The sequence below is a fragment of the Podarcis liolepis genome (assembly GCF_965112155.1).
Source record: "Podarcis liolepis genome assembly, chromosome: Z".
In the NCBI taxonomy this organism is placed as follows: Eukaryota; Metazoa; Chordata; class Lepidosauria; order Squamata; family Lacertidae; genus Podarcis; species Podarcis liolepis.
In genome coordinates, this window is record NC_139570.1 from 30,563,533 (window position 1) to 30,588,833 (window position 25,301).

Sequence of the window (25,301 nt, forward strand, 5' to 3'; positions counted from 1 at the left end):
CTTGAGAGTTTCCCAGAGGCATTGGTTTTGCCACTGTCCATCACACAGGCCAGGTCAACCCCCTGTGAGGTAAAGAAATCTCACAGGGTGGCGGTTTTATTGCCTGTAGACCTGTCATTGCACAACACCAGTGATGGAGGTGAGTAATCCTTGCTCACCCTACCTTCGTCCCTTGGGATGGGGCACAGATTGGAAGGGGAACGAGCATATCCATATCTCAAACCCCTTTGCCTATAGAGTCTGCCCCCACTGCCATACCTCCCTCGCCCCTCCACAATAGTAATTCCAAGCCCCACGCTTGCCTCCTTTGATAGCGTTGATGTTATTCTTTCCCAGCTTACTATTCTACTTATAATATCAACAGCTCAATACACACAAAATAATCAAATAAGATGGGCCGACTAGACATCAGGTAGTTATCTACAGGACTACTACATTATTTGACAACCTTCTATTGCAGTTTTAACTAACTAACTAACTAGCTAATTAACTGATTTAAATTAAACCACAAAACAACTCACAGACTAAACATGTAACATACATTTGAAGGTGGGGGACCACTTAACTAAACAAAAACAACAATTAAACACCTAACTATAGGCTGATAGAACTTAGGTGTGACTATAACACAATAACACTTACCATAAACTGTCCCTAAAAAACTGAAGCGATCAACAAAAAAGAAAAAGAAAAGATTCCTTCCACCCTTAATGTCCGACCAGGATCCCACATGAGGTGTTATTTGTGGCCAGCTAAGAAGGTGGTATTTCTTTCTATCCTCTGAACTTAAAAGCTGAGGCAGGGGAAGGTTGGCCGATTCTCTCCGCCATGTTTCTATGTTTTCAGCAGCTCTGGGCCCCGGAAAGATTCCTGTGGCATCGGGGGCCAGCTCAAGTCTGTTCAAACAACCTGAAAAACTGGACGGCATCAGGGAACAAGCAAAAGGAGTGGGGAGCTGATTGTAAATGCCCTATTCAATATGACTATCGTGCCCGATAGTCTCAGGGGGGCCCGCCCCCTGCTGTTGAGACAGCACTTAAAGTATCAAGGAAGATGGCATCTCTTTGCATCAAAGTCCTCAGATTTCCCCCCACAGCCAGTGTTCTTGGGGGTCGTGAGATGGTACTTCCAGAGGGGAAAGAGACCTCTGCCACACCGTCTCCCTCCACTGCCAAGCCAGAAACTGCTAGCACCAGAGCCTCCGCCTCCTGGCAGCCCTCAGCTGCCACCTGGATTGATTCTGTCTTGGGTGCCGTGGACCCAGAGGGTTCAGGCCTCATCCAAGCCCCAGCTGCCACCTGGGGGACGGATGTCGACTCTCCCCCTAAATAGAGGGCCCTTACCCCCTCAGGGCCTCAATCTCACCTAAGTTCTATTGGTTACCTCTTCTGCTGTGGCTTGTCACCAGCTCCCGGTTCCTCATGGTGTCTTGAGAGGGGAATTCCCTCCCAACATCCTTAACTGCTTTACATTTGAGCCATCTGCAGAGCCAAATATCTCGGCCCAGGCTCTGTGCCAACATTTAACCAAGCCGTTTCATTTAGAAGTACTGCAGGTATGTAGCAGTATTTAAGTTCACAAGAAGGTGTTTTCAAAACAGCTTCTTCGGCATCAACAATAACAGTCCTCTACCTCCTTCTGTCCATCTAAATACAGGAGGGTCAGTGTCTGAGTCAGGATCAGCCTTAGAGCTACGAGTCTTTAAATAAAACAAAAAGATAACAGGAAGATAAGGCAGTAGATGCCAAAAGCTGAAAGCCAGGGCAGTGACTGCTAGGATGCTCAACTGATTTACGACTCTGGCTTCAATTTCTCTAATGTAAGAATCTCTGGCTGCCACACACAGAAACATGCAATACCTTTGATAAAAGGAAGAATTAGAAAGAAACTAAAAGAAATAGGAGCCCCCCTAACACATAATTGAAGGGAGCTCTAACAAGCGCGTCTCACCAGATAAGACTTGTATCACCTAATGAACCTGCACTGTGTTGTTTCAACTAGATGCCCATTGCTGCTCTCTACTGGGTGTGCTGCATATTGCAGCTACTGACTTTGTAGAATCGAATGCATTTAAAAAGATGCTGTAGGAATTCTTTAATATTACCAGGCATATCTTGATTAGGGTACATTCAGAAATGGGGAACGTAGTGTTTGTTCCCCTGCTTATAATTCTAGTCCTTCCGTCCCTCTCACTGTGTCTTTCTGACAGATATACTAGCACCTTGAACAAAACCTCATGTTCACTCCAATGGGTGTGGTGTGACATAAGACGCTCGGTAATATCATCACACAGCAGATTACAAAAATGAAATAGGAGAAGAGTTAAGTATGATAGGGATCTGCTACAATAGTAACATAATGAAGTATATATTATTTTAGCTTCAAAGGTAGTAAAGGCAAGATATCCTTGTGCAGGACATCTGAGGAAAGAGAAATGAATCGAATCCTTCATTGTAACATCTGGAAGCCAAAGTTCATGAAGAAGAGTCCTATTTCCCTCCATGTTTCCCTAGCTATTAATTTATACATTATATCTGAGCTTTCACATGTAAAAGCCACTGCTGGGAAAGAAATGAGATATACTGCTCATTTCCATGCTGTTTGATTCAAGGAGAAAAAAATCCATTTGCAGTCAACCTAGAAAATCACGGGAGTAAACTGATGATTTGGGGGGGGGTGCGCAAAAACACACACCAGCACACAGTACTTTCTGGTTTTTTTATGGGTGAATCATGAGGGGACAACTGTAGGCAAGTGTAGAAAGGGTGTGGGGGAACAGTAGCATTGTCCAGTGATGTCCCTTGTTGTCTCCCACAACACCCACTGGTGCAAACATGAAATTTTTTGCAAGGTGCTAGTATATGAGTCAAAAAACCACAAAAAGTTGCAGTTCCACAATGCAACAGGTATTGCAGTGTGAGAGGAACATCAGAGGGACAGACACACTAATGCTATACCCAGGAAAGGAGGTAATACAACATTCCCCGTGTCTGAATGCGCCCTCATTAAGGCCCTAAAGAGCTTCCATAGGATATTTTTAAATGCGTTTGGGCCTATTTATTATACACCCGATTACAAGAAAAAACCGAGCAGGAATAATACATTAGATGGATCTGCTACCATAGCAACATAATTAAATAATCTTATTTTTAGCTTCTGTAAAAAGACCCCAGCATCAAAAGCCTGACTAAATAGTTTATAGCCATAATTTGCAGGGTGGGGATGGGGTGGTAGTGGGAGGAAACCCACTTAGTGCTAGTAATAACTCCATAGGAGTACTCTGATTAAAATGGCCATTCCATTTTACATAACAATATATCATAATTACTAATCTTAAACATCTGCTCATGTCCTTCCCTAACATTGGAATCCCATAAATAGAATCATAGAATTGTAAAGCTGGAAGGGAGCTGAAGTCCAGCCCCTGGCAATTCTCAGAAGTAAGCCCTGCTGAGCCCAGTAGGACTTGCTGCCAGGAAAATGTGCACAGGATTGCAGCCGAAATATAATCAAATGAGTCAATATATTCCAGACTTTCTAACCAGTTTCTTAAATTTGGGGCCTCTATTGACTCTTGGGGATGTGGAACCTCAGACTTGGGGGCCAAATGTGGCCCTCCAGATGTCTCTGCCCCTAGGGACTGTCCTCAGATCGCTACCTCTCCTCTCCCCAGGCCATTCCCCCCCCTCCTTCTTGGTTTGCCACTGCTGATATTTTTGAATGGATGAATTTGCCACTCTATCACTGGCAGCAGCTCTCCAAGATTAGGAGATTACTTGGGGATTATTATAATTAAAGTTATTAGTCACTTTTTTGCCACAGGCACCTCAAAGCGACTTACAGAAAAAGAGGAAACACATACATATATTAAAATCAAGGGTGGGGTTCTTAAAAACACCCCACAAACTCTGAAAGTTAGCTACAGGCTAAAGGCCTGCTTAAAGAGGAATGTTTTCATCTGGCGCCTGAAGATATGTAATGATGGCTCCAGGCAAGCATCCCTGGTAAGATCATCCCACAAATGGGGAGCCACTGCAGAAAAGGCCCTGTTCTGATGTTGCCACCCTCCAGACCTGTCATGGAGGAGATACATGAAGAAGGTCCTCATATAATGATCACAGGGTCTGGATCAGTTCATATGGAGAGAGGCAGTTGTTGAGGTATTGCAACCCTGAGCCATTTAAGGCTTTGCAGGTGAAAACCAGCACTTTAAAATCGGACCCGGAAACTGATTGGCAGCCAGTGCAGTTGGACCAGGATCAGTGCAATATGTCTTGCCCTGGTGAGCAACCCAGCTACTCCAGCTGAAGTTTCTTCACTGTCCTCAAGGGCAGCCCCACATCTAATGCATTGTAATCTAAGATAGAGGTTGCTGGAGCATAGACAACTGAGATGCCACTGGAGACAGAATCTGGGACTTTTGGTTTGCAAGGCAGATGCTCTATTGTTGTGTTGTGGCCTCCCGCCAGGGCCAGCTGGAAAAGGTGGTGACAACAAGGATCTTTCTCAGCCCTACCTAGAGATGCCTGGGATTGAACCTGGGACCTTTAGCAGATATAGCATGCACTGTACTACTCTGTGTAAAGCCTTCTGGGTCAGGCTGAACTAGCTCTTACCATTCCTTCCTGGCTGTAGACCACTGGTGCCTTGTCACACCATCAAGGTGTGCAGGGAATTGTTGGCCATATTATAAGAAATCAATTTTTTAATGCAGCAGCATGTACACTTTGGAACTCCCTGCTTGTTGACACCAGGCAGGCACTTTCACTGTACTCTTTTCAGCAGCATTCTTCTTTAGACGAGCCTACCCAGATATGTAGAATGTTGATGTGTGCTTTAATCTTTTTTAAAGCTTATCGTTGATACTAATTATAGTCGTACCTTGGATCCCAAATGCCCTGGAAGTTGGACGTTTTGGCTCCCGAACACTGCAAACCTGGAAGTGATTGTTCCGGTTTGCGAACGTTCTTTCGGAACCCTAACGTCTGACCAGACTTCTGTGGCTTCCTGCAGGAGTTTCCTGCAGCCAATCAGAAGCTGCAATTGGTTTTCGAATATTTTGGAAGTCGAACGGACTTCCGGAATGGATTCCGTTCAACTTCCAAGGTACGACTGTATTATTTGAATGTTTTAAGCAGCTGCTTTCCCCCCCCTGATAATTCTATTGTTTTCTTTTTTATGTGTAAAATGCTTTAAGGCTTTCCTTTACAAACCATGTGGTATAGTATAAATTTTATGGAATAAATAAAAGAAAGACTACTCTTGTTCCTGTAACAGAATGAACTTTGACTTGTCCCTGCCTGCTCTTCCTCTCTGAACCTACAGGCAGATAATCTTCTGTTGCCTTTTGTATTTTACAGTGGAGCTGAACGAGGTTGGCTTCAGATTTGTCAGGAGATGCATCAATGCCGTAGAGACAAAAGGTGAGTGCCGCAGACATTGCATCTGGATGCTTCCCTCTTATATAGTATGATTGCATTTTTCAAGGGGTGTGTGTGTGGATTCAGGGGTTCTGCATACTCATGAAAATCATGCATAGCCATATCCTTGGAGGCAACCCCATGGCTAGCACGTGAGGGGGTGGGAAAGAGAGAATCTCCCATATTTCCCTAGCCCACATGCCCAGCAGGCATAGCCCAGCAAGCAAGGCAGAGAGTTTGAAAGCTCTTTTGTTTGATAAACAACAGAACAATTGAAATCTCTCCCCTACTACTTGAGCTTGTGATCCAACCCATCAAGGTTATGATGACCCCATGGTGGCTTTTCTACATACAGCTGCCCATATGAAAATAGCCAGACATTGCAAAACTGGTGTTGGGTTTGACATCAATTCTTGGTATACCAGAGTCTGGTCAGTAGCATTGGCTGAAATATTAACATGTCAGGTCAGAGTGGCAAAGGGCAAACACAGCCCCTACTCCTTTTGTAACATCAGGCAAATGTTTCTGAATGCATAAATTGTTCAGACTGTGGCAGGAATCCACCCAACACCCATGGGAAAACGTGGTGCAAGCTTTTAGAGTAACCAAACAAAATCTTGTTGCAAAGTATGAAAAAAGTCTGTAATTATATCAGGACAAGTTGTTCGTTGTTTACTGTTGCAACAGTTGTTTTCCGAAAAGGTATCTTCTGTTCCACGAAAAATAAATAAAAACATTATGAAAAGAAGAAGCTCTTCTCTCGCCAGGTCAGTCGATCGGGCACAAAATGACTTTAAGTTCTCTGCCTTGCTTGTGAGGGCAAGGCCCACTCAGTGTGCCAACTCTGGAAGTCCTGTGGAACTCTCTGCCACTCGAGATTCAGCAGGCGCATTCTGTGCCAACTTTTAAACACTGACTGAAAACTTCTCTATTCCACCAGGCCTATGCAGGCAATTAAGAGTACACCCCCCACAATGTTTGTGTTTTTAATTATTTTGCTTTAACCTTGCTTCTTAAAAGTAATGTGATTTTACTGTATGTTTTCATAGTGTGATATGATACAGTGGCATATAAATATTTCTATAAATAAATAAAAATACTAGAGATGCTTATGCAAGATCTTGTGGGAACTCTGATGGCCCTGCGAGATCTCGTGAGAGCACCCCAGTGCTGGTGCAGTGAGTGGGCCTTGCCTCTCTGCGCCCTGCTAGCTGCAGAACTTAAAAGCTATTTTCATGCCTGGAAACCCAAAGTAGACCTGGTACAAAACAAGCTTTTAAGTTCTCTGCCTTGCCTGGATTTATCATGCACAACCAGTCTGCAAGAAACCCGTGCAAGATAAATGCACACAAGATGCGATCATACTCTACTGCAATTTCTGCAGACAGTAACTTCAGTTTCTGTAATTTATGCAGGCTGCAATCCTAAATCCACTTATTTGGAAGTAAGCGCCATTGAACTCAATGACACTTATTTCTAAGTAGATATGTACAGGATTGCACAGCTGGCGGTCTAAAAGCACTTGAAGAAAGAGAGTGGTGAAGTCCAACTTGCAGACATGCTTGCAATGTGAATAGCAGAGGCTGGTGTGTGTTTTTTTTTAAATATAAAGAGAAGTTGGAATGTTACTAGCAAAAGTGACCTAATATGCAATCTTAGAATTTGTTTTTGGAGGGGTGGGAAATAGACACGCTTCTTAATCGCTTGGAGAAAATTCAAGGCAGCTTAATGACCCAAAGTGACACAATAAAAAGTTGGGCCCAGTATTATTTTAATGTTAGAGATCTTTATCATAAAAGTGCCATTAAAATAAATGGTGTCTGTTTCGCTCAGTGCTCGAGATGAAATCTTAGACAATCAGACTCTTTTGAAGGGCTGGCAGGCAACAGCTGAGCAAATTTAATGGGAGCTTTCCTCAATTTCTGGCCTGCTTCAAATATTGCCATTCTTTCTTTAAACATCTTAGTGGGTTCTGTCTGGAATATTTCCTTTCATGCTGCATCCTGGAGAAAGCAAGTTTCCAAGCGTACCTGGCGAAGGTGGGCTCTGTTGTTTCCAGGAATCTCCCCTTAAGGGGCATCATGCTCCCCCTACACCAAGGAAACCACCCTACAGATTTCTGCTTTTCTGCATCTGAAGAAGAAAAGTGGATTTCTTAGCACAAATTCTTGTTGTTAGGAAATGAAGAAGCGTTCTCGGTGCTCATGAGTATCAGACTAGCCTTGTAGACTAAGAGAGCCAGAGTGGTGATGTGTTTAGAGTGGCAGACTAGGACCTAGAAGATATGAGGGGTTGAATCCCCACTTGGCCATGAAGTTCACTGCGTATGACCTTGGGGGCCAGTCACTGTCTCTCAGCCTAACCTACCTCATAGGGTTGTGGTGAGGATAAGAAGAGAAGGAGAACATGCCACCTTGAGCTACTTAGAGGAAAAGTGGAATATAAATGTAATAAATAAGTAGAATGTATAACCAAATGCAAATGTGTGAGGTCCTTGGGGAGACACTTAGTAACCTGCAGCAGGGGTGGACTTGGCTGATGTTGCTGGTACTTGTCTTCTGCTCTCACAGCTTGGTCTGGGTGAAGAGTGAAAGACCCCCTTTTTGGAGGAGGAGTTAGAAAGTTGGCCCTGCCTCCACTTCCTTGAAGGGGATGAGAGGCAACCCTGAAGGATGTGATTTGTCCTCCTGCCTATCCCAAGAATATGGCCAATTGAGGATTCAAACACTGGTCTCTTCAAGTTCCTAGTCCTCATTTAATCCCCACAACAACCCTGTGAGAGTAGTCAAAATAAAAAAATAAAAAAATTTCTTCCAGTAGCACCTTAAAGACCAACTAAGTTAGTTCTTGGTATGAGCTTTCGTGTGCAAGCACACTTCTTCAGATACTCTGAAACAGAAGTTGCCAGATCCTTCTATATAGTGAGAAGGTGGGGAGGGGTATTATTCAGAAGGGTGGTGGGAATGGGTGATTGGCAGATAGCTGAGATGAGCCTGTTGACGACTCTTAACAACTGCAATAGGTCTTACAGGAAAAGGCAAGGGGTGAGAAGGTGAAAAATGGCTTAGTCATGTATAATGAGATAAGAATCCAATGTCTCTGTTCAGACCAGGTCTCTCCATGGTTTTAAGTTTGGTAATGAGTTGCAATTCAGCAGCTTCTCTTTCCAGTCTATTTCTGAAATTCCTTTGTAGTAAAACAGCTACTTTGAGATCTTGTATAGAATGTCCTGGGAGATTGAAGTGTTCTCCTACTGGTTTCTCTGTTTTGTGATTCTTGATGTCTGATTTATGTCCGTTTATTCTTTGGCGTAAGGTTTGGCCTGTTTGTCCAATATAGAGAGCTGAAGGACACTGTTGGCATTTGATGGCATACACAATGTTAGACGATGAGCAATTAAATAGTCCCGAGATGGTATGTGTGATGTTGTTGGGGCCTGTAATGGTGTTGTCCGGGTGTATGTGGCAGCAAAGTTGGCATCTGGGTTTATTGCAGGCTCTGGTGCCAGTGTCCGTGTTAAGTCTGGTTGTAGTATTATTGTGGGTTAGGAGTTGTTTAAGATTGGGTGGGTGTCTGTAGGCAATGAAAGGTCTTCCTCCCAGAGCTTGAGAAAGAGAACTGTCATTGTCCAGGAGAGGTTGTAGGTCTGTGAGAGTAGGTTAGGCTGAGAATAGGTGACTGGTAAAGGTCACCCAATGAGCTTCTATACCATACCAGGCTCTTAAATTAATTTGTGACAGTTTTCAGTTTGTTTACTGGGTAGCCAGGAAACAAATTTTCCACATTGTTCCCAAACCAACTACATAGAGCAGTGGCTCTCAGCTGGTGGTCTGCAGACTCCAGGGAGTCCACATAACCTACCTAGAGCAGGCATAGGCAAACTCGGCCCTCCAGATGTTTTGGGACTACAACTCCCATGATCCCTAGCTAACAGGACCAGTGGTCAGGGATGAGGAATTATAGTCCCAAAACATCTGGAGGGCCGAGTTTGCCTATGCCTGAAGAGGGTCTGTGGCACGACTTGCATAGCAAAAACTACTACAGAAATATCAAAATTTTCAAACTTAGGGGGTCCATAGCTTGCCTTTTGAAAAACGGAGTCCACAGTACTTAGCTGATTCTGAACAACTGACACAGAGGATTTAAAATTTTATTTTTAAACAGTTCCTTCACCATATATGTATTATACCACACACTGGTTCCTGGACTACACTCAAAGCTCGCAGGAAATGCCTGCAGAGCAATATTATTTATGGAGCCTCCTTGGGGAAAGTGTGGTGGACTGAAATAATCTTTAAAGAAGACTCTGGACTTGGTTCCGTCCTGGTTCCTGCTTTTCCAGGCTCAGGGCAAGGATTCCCTCTGTTACAGCTGCCTCGGCCACCTGAAAAACAATTGCTGAATTTTCAGTGAGTGCACGAGATGGCGCCATTGAGCTTTGAGTGCCATTGAGTGCCTCCTAAGTCTGATCTGCCAGGGCTTCAGGAGTAATGGTGTTTTCTCTCCCCCTCCCCTCTGTTCAGGTATTACAGTTGAAGGCGTCTATCGAACTGTTGGGAGCAACATCCAGGTGCAGAAGCTCCTGAATGCCTTCTTTGGTAAGAAACAACGGTTCGTTGCCAACTGGGTTTTATTTCTGTGGAATCATGGGGATTCTGATTTGCAATTTACTAAATCAAACCGAGTTTCCCCATAAAACCATTAGATTGGTTTATATGTTTTCCATTTGCAATGGACCAAATTTTATCAATCTGTTCAGGAGATATGTTCCCCTTCCCCAATTCTTGGCTCTTATGATCCTAGCAGAAGCTATACGGTTAAACACTATTTGCCGATCATATTCTGGAATATCATCTTTTAGATAACCAAGCAGAATGATTTTAGCTTTCAAGGGAATACGATATCCTGACATATCAGAGATATCAGCTTGAACGGATTTCCACAATATTTCTATTTGAGTACAGTTCCAAAAGATGTGTATGTAACCTGCTTTATTTGATCCACATCTTCCTAACCTGTATATTAAAATTTATAATATCTAACCTTAATTGAGTCTACATCTCCTGTATCCGACAGGCTGTGCCACAGAATCATAGAATTGTAGAGTTAGAACAGACCTTGAGGCACATCTAGTCCAAAGCGGGAATCTAAACTAAAACATCCATGGCAGGTTTCCATCCAACCTCTGCTTAAAAATCTCCAGTGAAGAAGAGTCCACCACCTTCCAAGGGAGTCTATTCCACTGTCAAACAGCTCTTACCCTTAGAAGGTTCTTCCTGATGTTTAGTTGGAATCTCCTTTCTTGTAACTTGAAGCCATTGGTTCAGATCCTAGCCTTCTGGAGCAGGAGAAAGCAAGCTTGCTCCATCTTCCATGGGGCAGCCCTTTAGATATTTGAAGATGGCTATCATAGCTCCTCTCAGTCTCTTTTCTTCCCGGCTTCCCCCCTCTGCACATGTTCCAGCCTGTCAAGTATCATTTTTTTTTATCATACTTTTATTGTGCTAGCTAAAGGCTATGACACCATCCTTAACATCAGCAGACACTAAATATACTGTAAAACCACAACCAAAACTGGCAAAAACCTTGTTACAGGGACAGTTAAAACAGAGAGGAGTTGCCTATGGATCGTGTAAGTTAGATCCCTGAGTCCCCTTTACAATTAATGGCTAATTCATCCAAATTCATCACCCTAATCTCCTTAGCTGCCAGAGCATAGAGAGCAACATTCTGCAGCCACTTCTTTCTCTCTGCCATAGTTAGGTTGATTTCCTGCGCAAACAAAGGTTTCATAAATTGATTTGTTGGTTCTGCACAAAGCTAGCATTGTGTTGTAGATAATGAGATATATATTCCACATACAGTTGCCTGCAAAATCAGAGTCTTCCTTCATACGGGACCTTATTATATTGTCCATCCAGGGCCACTGTAAGCACTGCCTGGAAGCGCAGCTCTGTGAAGGCCACTCTTAGCGAGGTGGACAGAATTGCGCCGTTTTAATAAGTGGATACTGTGGCAAACATTTGGAGGAAATAATTGACTGCAAGTCTCTCCCCGCTTCGTTCCGATAGAGCCAGTTCCTTATATGTCTCTTGTCCCTGCTCAAAGACGCTTGCAGCTCCTGTAAGTGGCAGTGTGCTAGGCAGTGCTGGATACCACCTTCCCAGTAGTTAGTATGTTCCAGTTCTTTATAACACAGTCTCTCATCCAGTAGGAGCTCAGTCTTTTCAAATAGTTTAGGCAGACGTAATCAGCTCTAGCCCTCATTGCAGTCATGCCAAGTTCCGATTCAGCTTGTCAGTATCCTACTCCAGGTGTGGTCTGACCATGGTAGAATAGAGCAATACTATGACTTCCCTTGATCTGGATATTATTATTATTATTATTATTATTATTATTATTATTATTACCCCACCCATCTGGTTGGGTTTCCCCAGCCACTCTGGGCGGCATCCAACAAAAGATTAAAAATACATTAACACATAAGTCATTAAAAACTTCCCCAAACAGGGCTGCCTTCAGATGTCAACTAGACTTCTGTTGATGCAGCCTAGAATAGCATTACAGTGGTGCCTCGCAAGACGAAATTAATTCGTTCCGCAAGTTTTTTCTTCTTGCGAGTTTTTCGTGTTGCGAAGCACGGTTTCCCATAGGAATGCATTGAAAATCAATTAATGCGTTCCTAGGGAAACTGCCTTCAGACCAGGTCCGGGGACAGTCTGTCCCCCGACCTCTTCTGAAGGCTGGGGGGGGGGAACAAGGGCTTTTCTTCCCACCCTCAGCCTTCAGAAGGCTGTTCTGAAGGCTGGTGCTGGGAAGAAAAGCCCTTCTTCCCACCTCCCGCCCCGCAAGCACCAGGGACAGGAGGGCTTTGCTGCCGACCGCCAGCATTTTAAAAGCCCCTGCTGTCCCGGAGCGATTTTAAAATGCTGGCGGGCGGAAGCGAAGCCTCCGCTGTCCCGGGGAGATTTTAAAATGCTGGGGGTCGGGAGCGAACGCTTCGCTCCCGCCCGCCAGCATTTTAAGATCGCCCGGGGCAGGCGGGGGGGGGGGAGGCAGGCAGGGGGGAGCAAAGACTTTTGCCCCCCACCGGCCTTCAGAAGAGGTCCTCTTCTGAAGGCCGGCTATGGGCGAAAGTCTTTGCTCCCGACCGCCACCATTTCCCTATGGGCTTTTGTCTTGCGATGCAAGCCCATAGGGAAATTCGTCTTGCGAAGCGCCTCCAAAACAGAAAACCCTTTCGTCTTGCGGGTTTTCCGTCTTGCGAGGCATTCGTCTTGCGGGGTACCACTGTAGCTCTTTTTTGTTGCTGCATCACACTGTTGACTCACATTAAGCTTGTGGTCTACTAAAACCCCTAGATTCTTTCACATGCCCTTCTGTCAAGACAGGTATTCCCATCTTACATTTGTGCAGCTGGTTAATTCTGCCTAAGTGCAGAATCTTACCTTTGTTCCTGTTGAAATTCACTGTGTTATTTTGGGCCCAGTTCTCCAATCTGTTAAGGTCACCTTGAATCTTGTATCATCCCATATGAACCTGCCTGGGTTTTGAGATCTTCAGGGGAGGCCCTTCTGTCAGTCTGGCCACCCTCACAGGCCTGCTTGGTGGGGGAACAGGAGAGGGCCTTCTCAGTGGCTGCTCCCAAGTGTAGTTCAGCAATGGAACAATAAATCATCTGAGGCCAGTGAAGTTAACTCTTTATTCAATGAAACAATCCACAGCTCCAGCCCGGTGGTCTCAGCAACTCTTTCTAGCAGGTCTTGCCCTGATGAAGCGTTTGCAAGGGCTGAAGGTCCCTGCCTTCCCAGTGCCCACTAGGACTTCTCCTCTCCAGAGTCTTTCCCATGCAGTCTTAGGCTGTGTCTTCACACAACCACTCTCTGCTCTGTCTGTTTCGTTTGTCTGTGAGTTTTAGGAAACCAGGGGTGGGGGTGGGGGTTGGTTACAGCAGGAGGGAGTGACTCCCTTGCTTCTTCAGCAGCCAGCCTCTCTCTCTCCTGGATCCATTCCTCTCCAGCCCCTGCTTCTGCCTCGGAATATGAACTGTTCTCTGCTGCAGCATCCCCCTGCTCACCAAACCCTGTTGCCTCTTCTGCTTCTGACACCTCCTCCAAGTCTGCTCCTTCTCCCTCTGACTACTCATCACTGTCCCACCACCAATCCCCTGGCTCTGAGCCTTCTACCCCTGGGGGTTCCCTAGCAGGTTCCCCGGCTAGTGCCTCCTACTGCTTTTCTGCATCCAGCCAGTCCATGACAGAGAGGGCCTGCCCAATAAGGATTGTAGGAAGGAGGGCTTGACATTATATCTTCACATTGTACTCTGAACTTGGCTACCATGGTGGTTTAAGGATGATTTTCATATTGTTGTAATTTTCTGTTGCTTGTGGTATAGCAGTTAGAATGTCTGACTAGAACCTGGCAAAGACCATGGTTCAAATCCTCCCACTCAGCCATGAAACTCCCTGCGTATGACCCTGGTGGCCAGTCATTGCCTCTCAGCCTACCTCACTAGGTTGTTGTGGAGAAGGGGAGAGCCATGTACGCTACCTTGAGCTCCTTGGAGAAAAAGGTGGGATATAAATGCAACAAATAAGTTAATAAATAAGGGGCCTTGATGCACAAGAGAACTGGGTTTTTACAGCATCTCTTCTCCCTGTTGATCTGCTGGTCAGAGGACTCTTTCGGATCTTGTGTTTCATTGGCATTCCCCAAGACACTACAAATCTTTTCAGTTGTAGGGTGGCTCAATCATAACCTGACCAAGTTTGCAGATTTGGAAAGGGAAGAAGAGAGATTGCTTTGAATTATGTCTGTCTTCACGTTTGGTCTGAATATCTTCAGAGCGATAAATGTTCAGCCTACAATCTTTGGAACAGAGAGATTGAAAGAGAGAAAGAATGCATTTGGTACCCTACACTTCAGTCCAAAAGGCACTCTAAACACTCAAAGCAAGACTGCCCAAAGCTTATGATCTCTATATTAAACACACCCACCCACCCACCCACCCAAACTCAGGCATCCATTTTGAACAGTTGTTCCTATAGCCCATCTGACACAGTTCAGGGGTAGGAGGAGCTTCGTGGAGCACCAAAAAAATGGAGAAATGCAAAAGGGGGAGTTTGGTCAAGTGCAGAATATTTGAAGAGTTGAAGTACAAATGGGGAGTTGGGGTGGGGATGCAGCTAATGGTTCACAACTGCTGTGGGTTTTGGGAGGAAGGGCAGCTGTAGATTGAGCAAGAGAGTCGATTTTCTTGAGACCAAGGGGAGAAATAAAGCTTGCAGAACGACACAAGGCTTCCCAGCCTGTTAGGAATAAAGCAGGCCATCAAACCTGACAAAGGCATGTGCACATGGAGAGCAAGATACTGACATTTCGGAAGAGGGTGAAAAAATAAATGGCTGGTGGGGCTTTTAGAGAAACTGTAGTTGAAGCTGTTGGAATTCAGAGAGCGGCAAGCTTTCAGAAGTCAGAAAATAAGACAGAGGGGCTTTAAATAAGGAAATCTGAAGGTTCTGGATGCAAGCTCAAACCTAAGAGTTCTGCAATTTGGATGGCTTTAAAGGAGGATTAGACTAACCCATGGAGGAGAGTGGCTGTTGATGTCTACTCTGCATTTGGGGGCAGCAATGCTTCTGAATCCCAGCTGTTGGAAACATAAGGAGAGGAGACTGCTCTTGTGCTCGAAGCCTGCTTGGTGGTTTCCCATTCGGCCACTGTAAGAACAGGATGCTGGATTAGATAGGCCATTGGCCTGATCCAGCTGGCTCTTCTTATGCTCTTACATTACTATATTTCAGAGCAGGAATGGCTTGCAGATAATAGGCTAATGTTTGAAGGTGTTCTTTTTTTTTAATGGTAGAAAACCAGGCTTGCGTGTTGAGCACGCTGCTTTATGGAAGTGAGTGGAGGGCAACTTACAACCGCCAAGCGCGATGCCTCAACACCTTCCACATGTGCTACGTCAGGAAGATTTTGGGCATCACATGGCAGGATAGAGTCTCAAACAAAGATGCGTTCTCCCAAACCCACATTCCCAGCAGGTTCGCACTCTTGTCTCAGCAATATCTGTGCTGGCTTGGTTACGTCTACAGAATGGAAGATGGCAGGACCCCCAAGGACGTGCTCCATGGGGAGTTGGCTTCAGGCACCAGGCCCATAGGCAGACCAACTCTGTATTACAAAGATGTCTGCAAATGAAGGTGGGCAACATCAACCCTGCTGTGTGGGAGTCCCTTGCAGACAACCGCAGTGCCTGGAGACAGACTGTCAGGTTGTATAACTACAGCAGTGACCAGAGGAGGAATGACCACTGGGAGGAGCACAGAGAGAAAAACGCCATGTTGCATCTGCAGCAGCACAACTGGACGCCTTCATCTGCCCCAGCTGCAACGAAACATGTCTATCCCGTATCAGTCTCTAGAGCCATAGCAGACACTGCAACCTTCCAACAGTTTGACTTCACCCCCAAAAGCGCATTCCTGCATGGTCTCCTGAGGCAGGCAGATGCCAACAACTAAGGGCAGGACAGCAGGAGGAGGGAGTTTGTGGAAATGTGAATATTTCTAAGAGGATAAAATGTTTTGAAAAATGTCAATAAGAATGAAAGCATACATAACAATAGATAAATGTACGTTAGACTGGGAATTAATATAATGAAGATGCACGTATCACAACTGTAATAATGGTAGAATCAACAGTAGGAAAACAACAGAGGTTAAGAAGCAGAGGTGGATACATTTACAGAGATTGATGCAGGTTATTTTGATTTACACGCCCAGCAAATAATCTGCTAGAGATTTTGGAAAGTGCCTTGTCTGTCTGCCAGGTCTTTGTGTTTTCGGACACCTTTCCTGGATATCATTGCCCAATTTGACATCCAATGAAGCTGAACATTGTAGGATTCAGGTCAGATACAATTATGTACTTCTTGATGTAGCACATAGGCAAACAGTGGAACTCGCTCCCACGTGGAGCAGTGATGGCTACCAACTTGGACGGCTTTAAAAAGAGGATTTGACCAATTCATAGAGGAAAAGGAGGCAATGCTCTTTCTCCAAAGCCAGACTGAGTAAAGTGTCTGAATATTAATTGGTGGAAACCATAGGTTGGCAGAGTGCTCTTGTGCTCAGACCCTGGTTGTGGGTCTCCGATTGGGGTCCCCGATTGGTCACTGTGAGAACAGGAGGCTAGACTAGATAGGTCATTGGCCTGGTCCAGTAGCTGGGCTCTTCTGATGCTCTTATGGAACCTCCAGACCCAGAGGCAGTCTATCTGGATTCTTGGGTCAATAGGGACCATTTGGCCACAGTGAGCACAGGAACCTAACCCGGATGGGTTGTTGGCCTGATCCAGCAGGCTCTTACACTGTGAGGAGGGCTTGGGCTTAGAAAAAGTAATCATGGCACCACTCTTTCAAGATCTTAGTGGGTGGCTTTGCATGAAGGCTGGAGGGGACTTAGTCTGCCAACACTTTCCCATTACATCATTCTGGAAGCCAGGTGGTTGTTTGGAGTCAGGGCCAGCTGGCTGCTATGATGGTGTTAATATTGACACTTTCTAAGAAATAAATCTCCCGGCTCCCCGTCACTTTCTGAGCAGGTCCTTTTTATTGCCAATCAGCAAAGTGCCTGCTGATTCCTGTAAGAGCCCTACTTCCTTGGCTGCCCTTTTTTTTGTTTCAAAACACTTGGCTGTGCTCTCCCTTGCCGTTGTTATATTGGATTCCTGTAGAGTCTTGAGTTGTAGAAGGCAGGGTCACACTCTCCGATGATTAATTACATGGGACAAAGTGTGTTTGATGGCTGTTAATAGTCCTCCTGCCTTTCCTCTGGGCAAATAGCTCTGTGTGCTTTCTGTCGAGAGACCCTGCTGGGGTTTGTTAAATGTGCTTTGGTTTGGTTGTCCAGTTTGCTACTGCTGCTGCTTCTGGCACCATCAATCCCACTTGACACTAACAAAACATAGAGCTGCAATGGATTAGAAATTCTAGGTGCAAATTCTAGTGTGGCCACTGGGAACCCCCAGACTGGATTACTGCAATGCACTTTGTGTAGGACTGCCCTTGGGCCTGTTTCAGAAGCTCCAGCTGGTGCAGAGCACTGCAACCAGATTGCTGATGGGAGCTTCTGGCTGAGGGCATGCGACACCAATGTTAAAACAGCTGCACTGCACTGCCCATCTACTACCGAGCCAGGTTGCATTGATTTGCAAAGCCCTGAACAACCTAGGTCCAGGGTAAACTTCACCTGAACCTTATAGTATCCCAACTTGATCACTGAGATCATCTGGAAGAACATCGTTGGTTGTTCGCCAAGTTGGCGAGGCTCATTTGGTGACAGTGAGAAGCCAAGCCTTTAGTGTCATGGGCCCAGTCCTGTGGAACTCTCTGCCACTGGAGATTCAGCAGGTACTTTCTGCTTCAACTTTTTAACCACCTGCTGAAAACTTCTCTTCCACCAGCTGTGTGCAGTATCCAGAGTGGAGTCTCTTTAGGTGACTGAATGGTGTCTTGTATACCTCCTTCCAGAAACTCCTGGTGCCAAATGTATTGCTTTCCTTTCCTTTGGACCACATCAGGGGGTCTTGTTGTCTGGGCAGCCCAGGACCTCCATACACACTGCACAGGCTTGCACCCCAGAGAGGTGACTTTGGTGCTGCAAATGCAGCAAAAGCAATACAGGAGGCAGCAGTTACGAGTTAATAAGCTCAACCTGATTGGCATAAGATACAAGCAGAAAGTGTGGCCTCAAATCAACACTGTCTGAACAGTCATACCTGAACTTTGTGAATGTTTCTCTGATTCCATTGAACAAGCTCTACTGAGCTGACAGCATCAAAGCAAGGTGGAGCTGCATCAAAGAGGCAACCTACGACATAGGCAATCAAAGAGAACAACAGACCCACGACTGGTTTGAGGCCGGCATAAAAGACACAGAGCCTTGTTATTGCTGCAAAACACAGTGGACTACCCTGTTGAAAGACGCTTTCTACACTGAGAAAGTGATACCCAGTGGGTTGCCAGACAGTGTGCCAACGACTACTTACTAAAGCTGCCTTGGAGCGTTCAACTCACTGCTGACAGCGGCAGCACTCACCAAATATATGAAGGCTTGAACAAAGCCTTTGGACCAACAATCAAGAAAACTCTTCCCTCATCTTGCAGGAGAGACTGAAGCCAACAACAATGAAGGCAATGAAGTATACATCCTTTCACATTGGGTTACCAGCATTTGCTTTTAACTTCTTTCCTTTTAACTTCTTATGCTTCCGTTGTATGTTTTTATCTTATTTTTACTCTTGTAAACTGCCCTGATATATTATTGTGATACGGTGGGATCTAAATATTTTTTATAAATAAATAAGTAAATAAATAAATAACCCAGGGTGGTGGAAGTGGAGAGATGCACCTGTCCTTTGGAGAGCCCCAGGTAGCTCCGCTGCTCACACTTTTGAGCCATTCTTCCCCCCACCCCCAGTGGAAATTTGGGGGTGCCACTTTCTCCATTAAATATAGTATTTTGCCCTTCCACAAAAATGTTGTGGTCGCTTGGATGAATCTCATCACGGGAACCATGTGCTGGATATTCTCTGTGCTTCCCCCTTGGCCTTCTTTCAATACCAAAAAGGATTCCATTTGGGGTTGTCATTGGGAACAATAAAATGAAAATAACAAGGAGAGCAAATTTCAAGTGGAACACCAGGGGAAGGTGGTGTAACACTGTGGTTTTCTCAGACTGTTGAGGCTGAAATGTTTTAATTGCTTCCCTTCACAGAACAAGAAGTTACAAACGGTGGTTTCCTGGTCTGTTTTCTAAACCTTTTTTTTTTTTTTTTTGCCTCTTCTCTTTTCCTCTCTCCAGACCCAAAGTGCCCAGGGGATGTGGACTTCCAAAATAGTGACTGGGACATCAAGACAATTACAAGCTCATTGAAGTTCTACCTCAGGTAGGTTCTTCTTTCTCAGTTTCTGCTTTCTAAATATCTGACCTTTATCTAGCTAATCTGCACAGAGTGGGTGGACAGAGGGCATGGAGCTGGTTAAAAACAGCTTTCCTGTGTTTCACTGCACTTGTCTTATCCTGTGAGTACTGCCTTAGATGGCTGCTCCATTTGCCCAATTCTCTCCACTCAAGGTGTCTGTGGAAATCTTTCCCAGCTATGCTCACCTGAAGCTGAGGAAGTGACCGAGGTCCTTCTGCATGCAGAACAGGAGCTCCTCCACTGAGCTGTGTCCCTGTCCATGAAACAAGGAAACTTCAACTCATATCACCAGGGCCTTGGACATACAGTGGTCTTGATGGAATTTATTGAGATTTTTTAAAACAACAACAACATACAAATTGTTCCAGATTGAGTAGAGCACAGCTGTGCCTCCCTGTTTCCTATGGAACTTATGCACTGCACTCTCTCTTTCTTCCCCCCACCACAGGAATCTCTCTGAACCTGTCATGACGTATAAGCTTCACAAAGAATTGATCTTAGCTGCCAGTAAGTGCCTGGGAGCAGGGTGGTGGTGAGCTGCTATTAAGAGTAGTTTTCTGGAGGGTGTGAGCTCCTTTGCCTGATGAGGACAAGGTTCTATTCTCTGGAATGTTAGATCTGTGCTAAGCGCCTAGGAAGAACCACTTTCTCATGTTCTGTAAAGGAGGTGATAGCACATAGAAAACAGGGACATGTGCCTTCTCTCCTCTCATACAAACCAAGGCAGGACCTACTACTTACCGCTCAAAATGGATATTTCCTCCTCCTCCCAACTGCCCCCCCAAATTTCTTTTTTGTATTGTGTATGCCTACTAAGGAAGATAATAATGCAATAAAATTTGAAACAGTAACAGTTCATTGCACATGTATCCAAAATCGGATTAAAACTATTGAGTTTAATTCATCAAAATTGATGGACTTGATCTTGTGTTACCTGCTTTTCAACGTCTAATAGTCAATAGACCTCCGGTGCTTCCCCTGCTGCCCCCTTGCCCCTTGCAGTACTACCCACTTTGAGAACCACTGATCTAGGGCAAGAACAGCAAATCTCACTTGAGGACGTCATGGCCAATGCCCCCCCCCCCTTTAATTGATTGTTCCATGGACAATCAAAGCAGCATGGTTAATTAACTCTGAAACCTTTCAATTAGGTCGACAGTCCAAATTTGCACAGTATTGTATTACTAGGCCCGGACAACAATTTAATTAAATGAGTGGATAAATCAAGAACCTGGTCATCTTGATTGAACTCCTGCTGGCTGTAATGAGCTCCCTGGTGCTTCCCGTTTTCAACATCCATCCTCCTCTCCCTGTTTCTCTGTGAGTGCTTTCGCGGGTTTGCAAGCTAGCTTGAAGCACAGGCTTCCTTAAGCAAGTGCAAGAGAGCATCCACAACTTATCCTCTCGCATCCTGTCCCACGGGTTGAATTAATACAATTTATCTTTGCTTGGCCAGTAAAATGTGTGTAAAATCACATAGCGATCATTAAAAATGATTGCCAAGTACTTGCAAAGTAATATTAATACAGTATTTGTTAATTAATTAATTAATTATCATCGCCTGATATTTGCAGAAGGTAAAATTCAAATTCCTTGGTTTTCTGAAAGTGGTTTATGTGCTTCTTCATTAAACGTAAACTTAACAAGCTAAATGTTATCCAATTAATAGCAGGTTGTAATCCCTCACACCCAAGAACATATTTTAAAAAACCCCTCACTGAAGAAATTTGCAAAAATTAAGCTTCTCACTGATCTTAGGGTCAATCTCTATCATTGGGCTCACGAGAGCCCAGCTGATCTGGAGCAGAGGTGAGATGCAGCACAGACTTGCCACAGGTGGTGAAAGGTTGCATTCTGTGCTGAGCTGGGGCAAGTGGAGATCAATGGCCTGGAGCTCTGGGCTTGATTGAAGGACAGAGAGATGTCTAGCCAAGGAGAATCTGCACTCTCCCCCCCCCCCCAGTTGACATGTAACGTGAGCCCCATGCTGCCATACAGACAAAATAGCATGGAATCATAGAATTGTAGAGTTGGAAGGGTCCCAAAGAGTCATCTAGTCCAACCCCCTGCAATGCAAGAATCTCAGCTAGATCATGCAGCTTAAAAACCTCCACTACCTCTCACGGGAGTCTGTTCCACTGCAAAACAGCTCTTACTGTCAGAAGATTCTCCTTGGCTCAACAGTGGCCAATTGCAGAGGCATCTTGGAGGCCTTTCATCACTCAGCAAGGAGGCTCCGACCTCTGCACCTTGGCTTCGAAGGTGCTTTGGGACAGAGCCAGGACCCTGGGAGAGGACAGTTTCAGTCAATCAATCAATCAATCAATCAATCAATCAATCCTTCTAACCTCCACCAGTTTTAGACTACAACGCCCATCAACCCAGCGTTATGTGGCTGTGCCTGATGGGAGTTGTAGTCCAAAACAGCTGGAGAGCATGGTGTTTATGTGGAGACTCAGAGCTGCATGGGAAAATGCATGCATAAGAGTGAAGGATTCTTCTAGTTTAAATGGTGAGGTGGTAGAAATGGGGCTTTGGAAAGGTATCCCAACGCTCATCCAGTCCAGCCCCTGGAGGTGCTAGAATCATAGCTAAAGAAACTCTGACAGGTGGCCACCTAACCTCTGCTTAAAAACATCCAAGGAAAGAGAGTCCACAACCTTCCAAGGGAGACCGTTCCACCGTTGAAATGACTCTTACAGTCAGAAAGTTCTTCCTGATGTTTAGTCAAAATTTCCATTTGAATCCATTGGTTTGAATCCAGCCTTGGATTCAAGCTAGCTCCATCAATCCAAGCTTGCTCCATCTTCCATGGGACAGCCCTTCAGATATCTGAAGATGGTTCTCATCTCACCCCTCAGTCTCTTCCAGGCTAAACAGACAAGGAGGGGGAAACTATACTGAAAACTTAACCCGGGCCATCAACAATTCCCTCTTTTAGCTGTCTCTGACTTCTCTGTTCTTCCCAGTTCTTTTTCAAATGCTATGAGCTGTGTCTAAATAAGAAACTGCTTGTATTTTGAGTTCCACTTATTTCTGCACGGAATCCTCCCTGCCCTCAGCAACATTTTAGCAAAATCGTATTGTGCCACTGATTTTCATCGCAGCCAAGGGCAGCTGTTGCTTGTTACAGTTAATATTTATTATTATTTAATACAATTTATACACTACTTGGGTTCCTCCCCCCTAAACACACCTCAAAGCAGTTTACAAAAAAGATAAAATAGTAAAACTACCAATAAGAAAATTTCAACGGGTAGAAGTAAAATAATAATAATAAATTCAACAACAATAATTTTAAGACTTCCCAAAATGTGAAAAGACGAAAAACAGATTAGAACTCACCCCAGCTTTGTAAACATCTAGGTAGAGTTGCCAAAATAAAAATGTTTTAACAGGTGGCGCCTGCCTGATGTCAGTAGATGCTGCTACGCTAAAAGACTGAGTTACTTCGCACGCTTTTTGTTTTGAAAGCAGCAACCCTGGGGGATCCTGAATCACAATCTGGAAGTGAGGAGAGACAGTGTAACTCCACCAATTGACGTGTCCTGCTTAAACACACACACAGCAGCTGCTGTTTGCACCAGAAGCGAAGCCTCTGTGTATTTACCTCAAACTGAAAATCTGATTATTTTTTCCTTCCTAGAGTCTGACAACCTGGATTATAGGCTGGGGGCGATCCATTCCCTTGTCTATAAACTCCCTGACAAAAACCGAGAGATGCTAGAAATGATCATCAGGCACCTGGTCCAGTAAGTTGGCGTTTCTATGCAAGATTCCTACTGTAAAGCAGGGGGGTTGGCAGCTGGCGGACCTCTGCTCAACTGTGCCCTGGGCCTGATTCCAGAAGCTCCCTGCAAGTGATCAGGACTCCAGCAAGAGTGATCTATACAAGGGGGTGGGGAGAGAGAAGGAAGGGGTTGGACACAGTGCTTTTGTTGTTGTTGTTTTTTTGTCTCTGGGCACACCCACTGCCAGCATTAGGCTCCATCCACAGTTGACATGTGACTTCCGTCAGAGTCGCCTTCCACAGAAGGGTTGCTTGTCAGGATTTTGCCTTCACGATGTGTATGTGTGGTGCAGTGTGGATTGAACTATAGACCCTTCAGAGTCTTGGCTGTTGGTGATGGCCTAACACATCCTCTCTCTGCTTCGGGGTTGCCCATGAAGCCCCGACTGCCCTGATTACCAATTAGTTTCCAGTTCAGAGTGCTGGGTGTGACCCATAAAGCCTTAAACGGCTCAGGACCCAAATACCCCAAGGACTGCCTCTCTCCATATGAACTGACCCAAACCCTGCAGTCATCACCTGAGGCCCTCCTTCATGTTCCTCTTCTGCAAGGGTTCTGGAGGGTGGTAACATGAGAACAAGGCCTTTTCAGTGGTGGCACCCCACTTGTGGTATTCTCTTCCCAGGAAGACTGCCGGTGGCAGCAGACTTTTGTCAGGCCTCTGGCTTTTTGTGCAGGTGTGTTTGCATTTCAATCCAGTTTTTAAAAATGTGAAGATGTTTTAGATTTTGTTTTTCATGAGTGCAGTATTTATTTATTGTTGTAAGCCACTTTGAGTTACTTATATAAAATAAAAAACCAATAAGTTTAATAAATAATAATCTAGAAAAGGGAGGCTGTTGCAGTTCTGATACGGCAAGGAGGATGTGTGACAACAAGCCTTGGCTTTCAGAGCAGGAGGGTTTGATTGTTTCCAGACCTCAGGAAAATCAGTTTTAGAAATGTGATTTTTTCTTCTTCTCCTCCAACAAAGCACCACTCTTAAGTGCTTGTCAGAGGAAAATATGCCTGGTTTTGACAATTTAAAATTTCATTGTTCAATTGCTGGGTGTGATGTAGATTATAACCTCCAGCCTTTTCCTCTTTCTCGAAATAGATTTCGTTGCTTCATTGGCTCCAAAGATTTGTTGAAATCCTCCTCCTCCTCCTCCCATATTTTATTGGTTTTGTTAGGATTTTGCAAAGTTTTTGACAGATAAAGTTGCTCATGTTTGGAAGGAGGTAGACACCACCGTGGGATAAGGGCTGGGGCGGGAGAATGCTAGAGCCCTGTCAGGTCAAGTTGCATGGAATCAATTTCAATCCATTACCCCTAGGATGTGGACAGGCTTGGACGCGTGAAACCAACCACCTGTCTTCTTGATCCTTGCCCATCCTGGCTAATAAAAGCAAGCTGGGAAGGGCTGGGCGATGGGCTGTGCGGGGTGGTGAATGCTTCCCTTTGTGAGGGATCATTCCTAGACCTGCTGAAAGAGGCGGTCATTAAACCGCTTCTTAAAAAAACATTTTTAGACCCGGCCAGTATGGTCAACTATTGCCCAGTCTCAAATCTTCCATTCTTGGGCAAGGTGATTGAGCAGGTGGTTGCTGAACAACTCCAGGCACGCCTGGAGGATGCGTACCATTTGGATCCCTTCCAATCGGGATTCAGGCCTCATCATGGGACTGAAACTGCCTTGGTTGCGCTGGTTGACGATTTCCAGCAGGCTAGGGACAAAGGTGAGAGCTGTTTCCCACTACTGGATCTCTCAGTGGCCTTTGATACAATCGACCATAACATCCTTCTGGACCGTCTAGAGGAGCTGGGAGCTGTTGGCACTGTTATACAGTGGTTCCGCACCTTCGTCCTGGGCCGCGTCCAGAAAGTGGTGGTGGGGGATTAGTGTTCAGACCCCTGGGCCCTCACTTTTGGGGTGCCTCAGGGTTCCATCCTCTCCCCCATGCTTTTTAATGTCTACATGAAGCTGCAGGGGGTTTGGACTGGGTGTCCATCAATATGCAGATGATGCCCAGCTCTACCTCTCTTTCAAATCAGAACCAGTGAAGGTGGTGAAGGTCCTGTGTGAGTGCCTGGAGGTGGTTGGAGGATGGATGGTGGCTAATG

General features: G+C 45.1%; 1 protein-coding gene across 2 annotated transcripts in view; it reads left to right on the top strand.

Annotated features, from left to right (window-relative positions):
* The window catches only part of OPHN1 (oligophrenin 1), a 126,713-nt gene that overhangs the window by 61,117 nt on the left and 40,295 nt on the right, over window positions 1–25,301 (top strand). For both annotated transcript variants that reach the window (XM_083485086.1, XM_083485087.1), the window contains 5 exons: window positions 5,361–5,423; window positions 9,944–10,018; window positions 19,286–19,370; window positions 19,855–19,913; window positions 23,053–23,158. In XM_083485086.1, coding sequence (XP_083341212.1) covers window positions 5,361–5,423; window positions 9,944–10,018; window positions 19,286–19,370; window positions 19,855–19,913; window positions 23,053–23,158 — 388 coding nt within the window. The remainder of the gene's footprint in view (window positions 1–5,360; window positions 5,424–9,943; window positions 10,019–19,285; window positions 19,371–19,854; window positions 19,914–23,052; window positions 23,159–25,301) is intronic.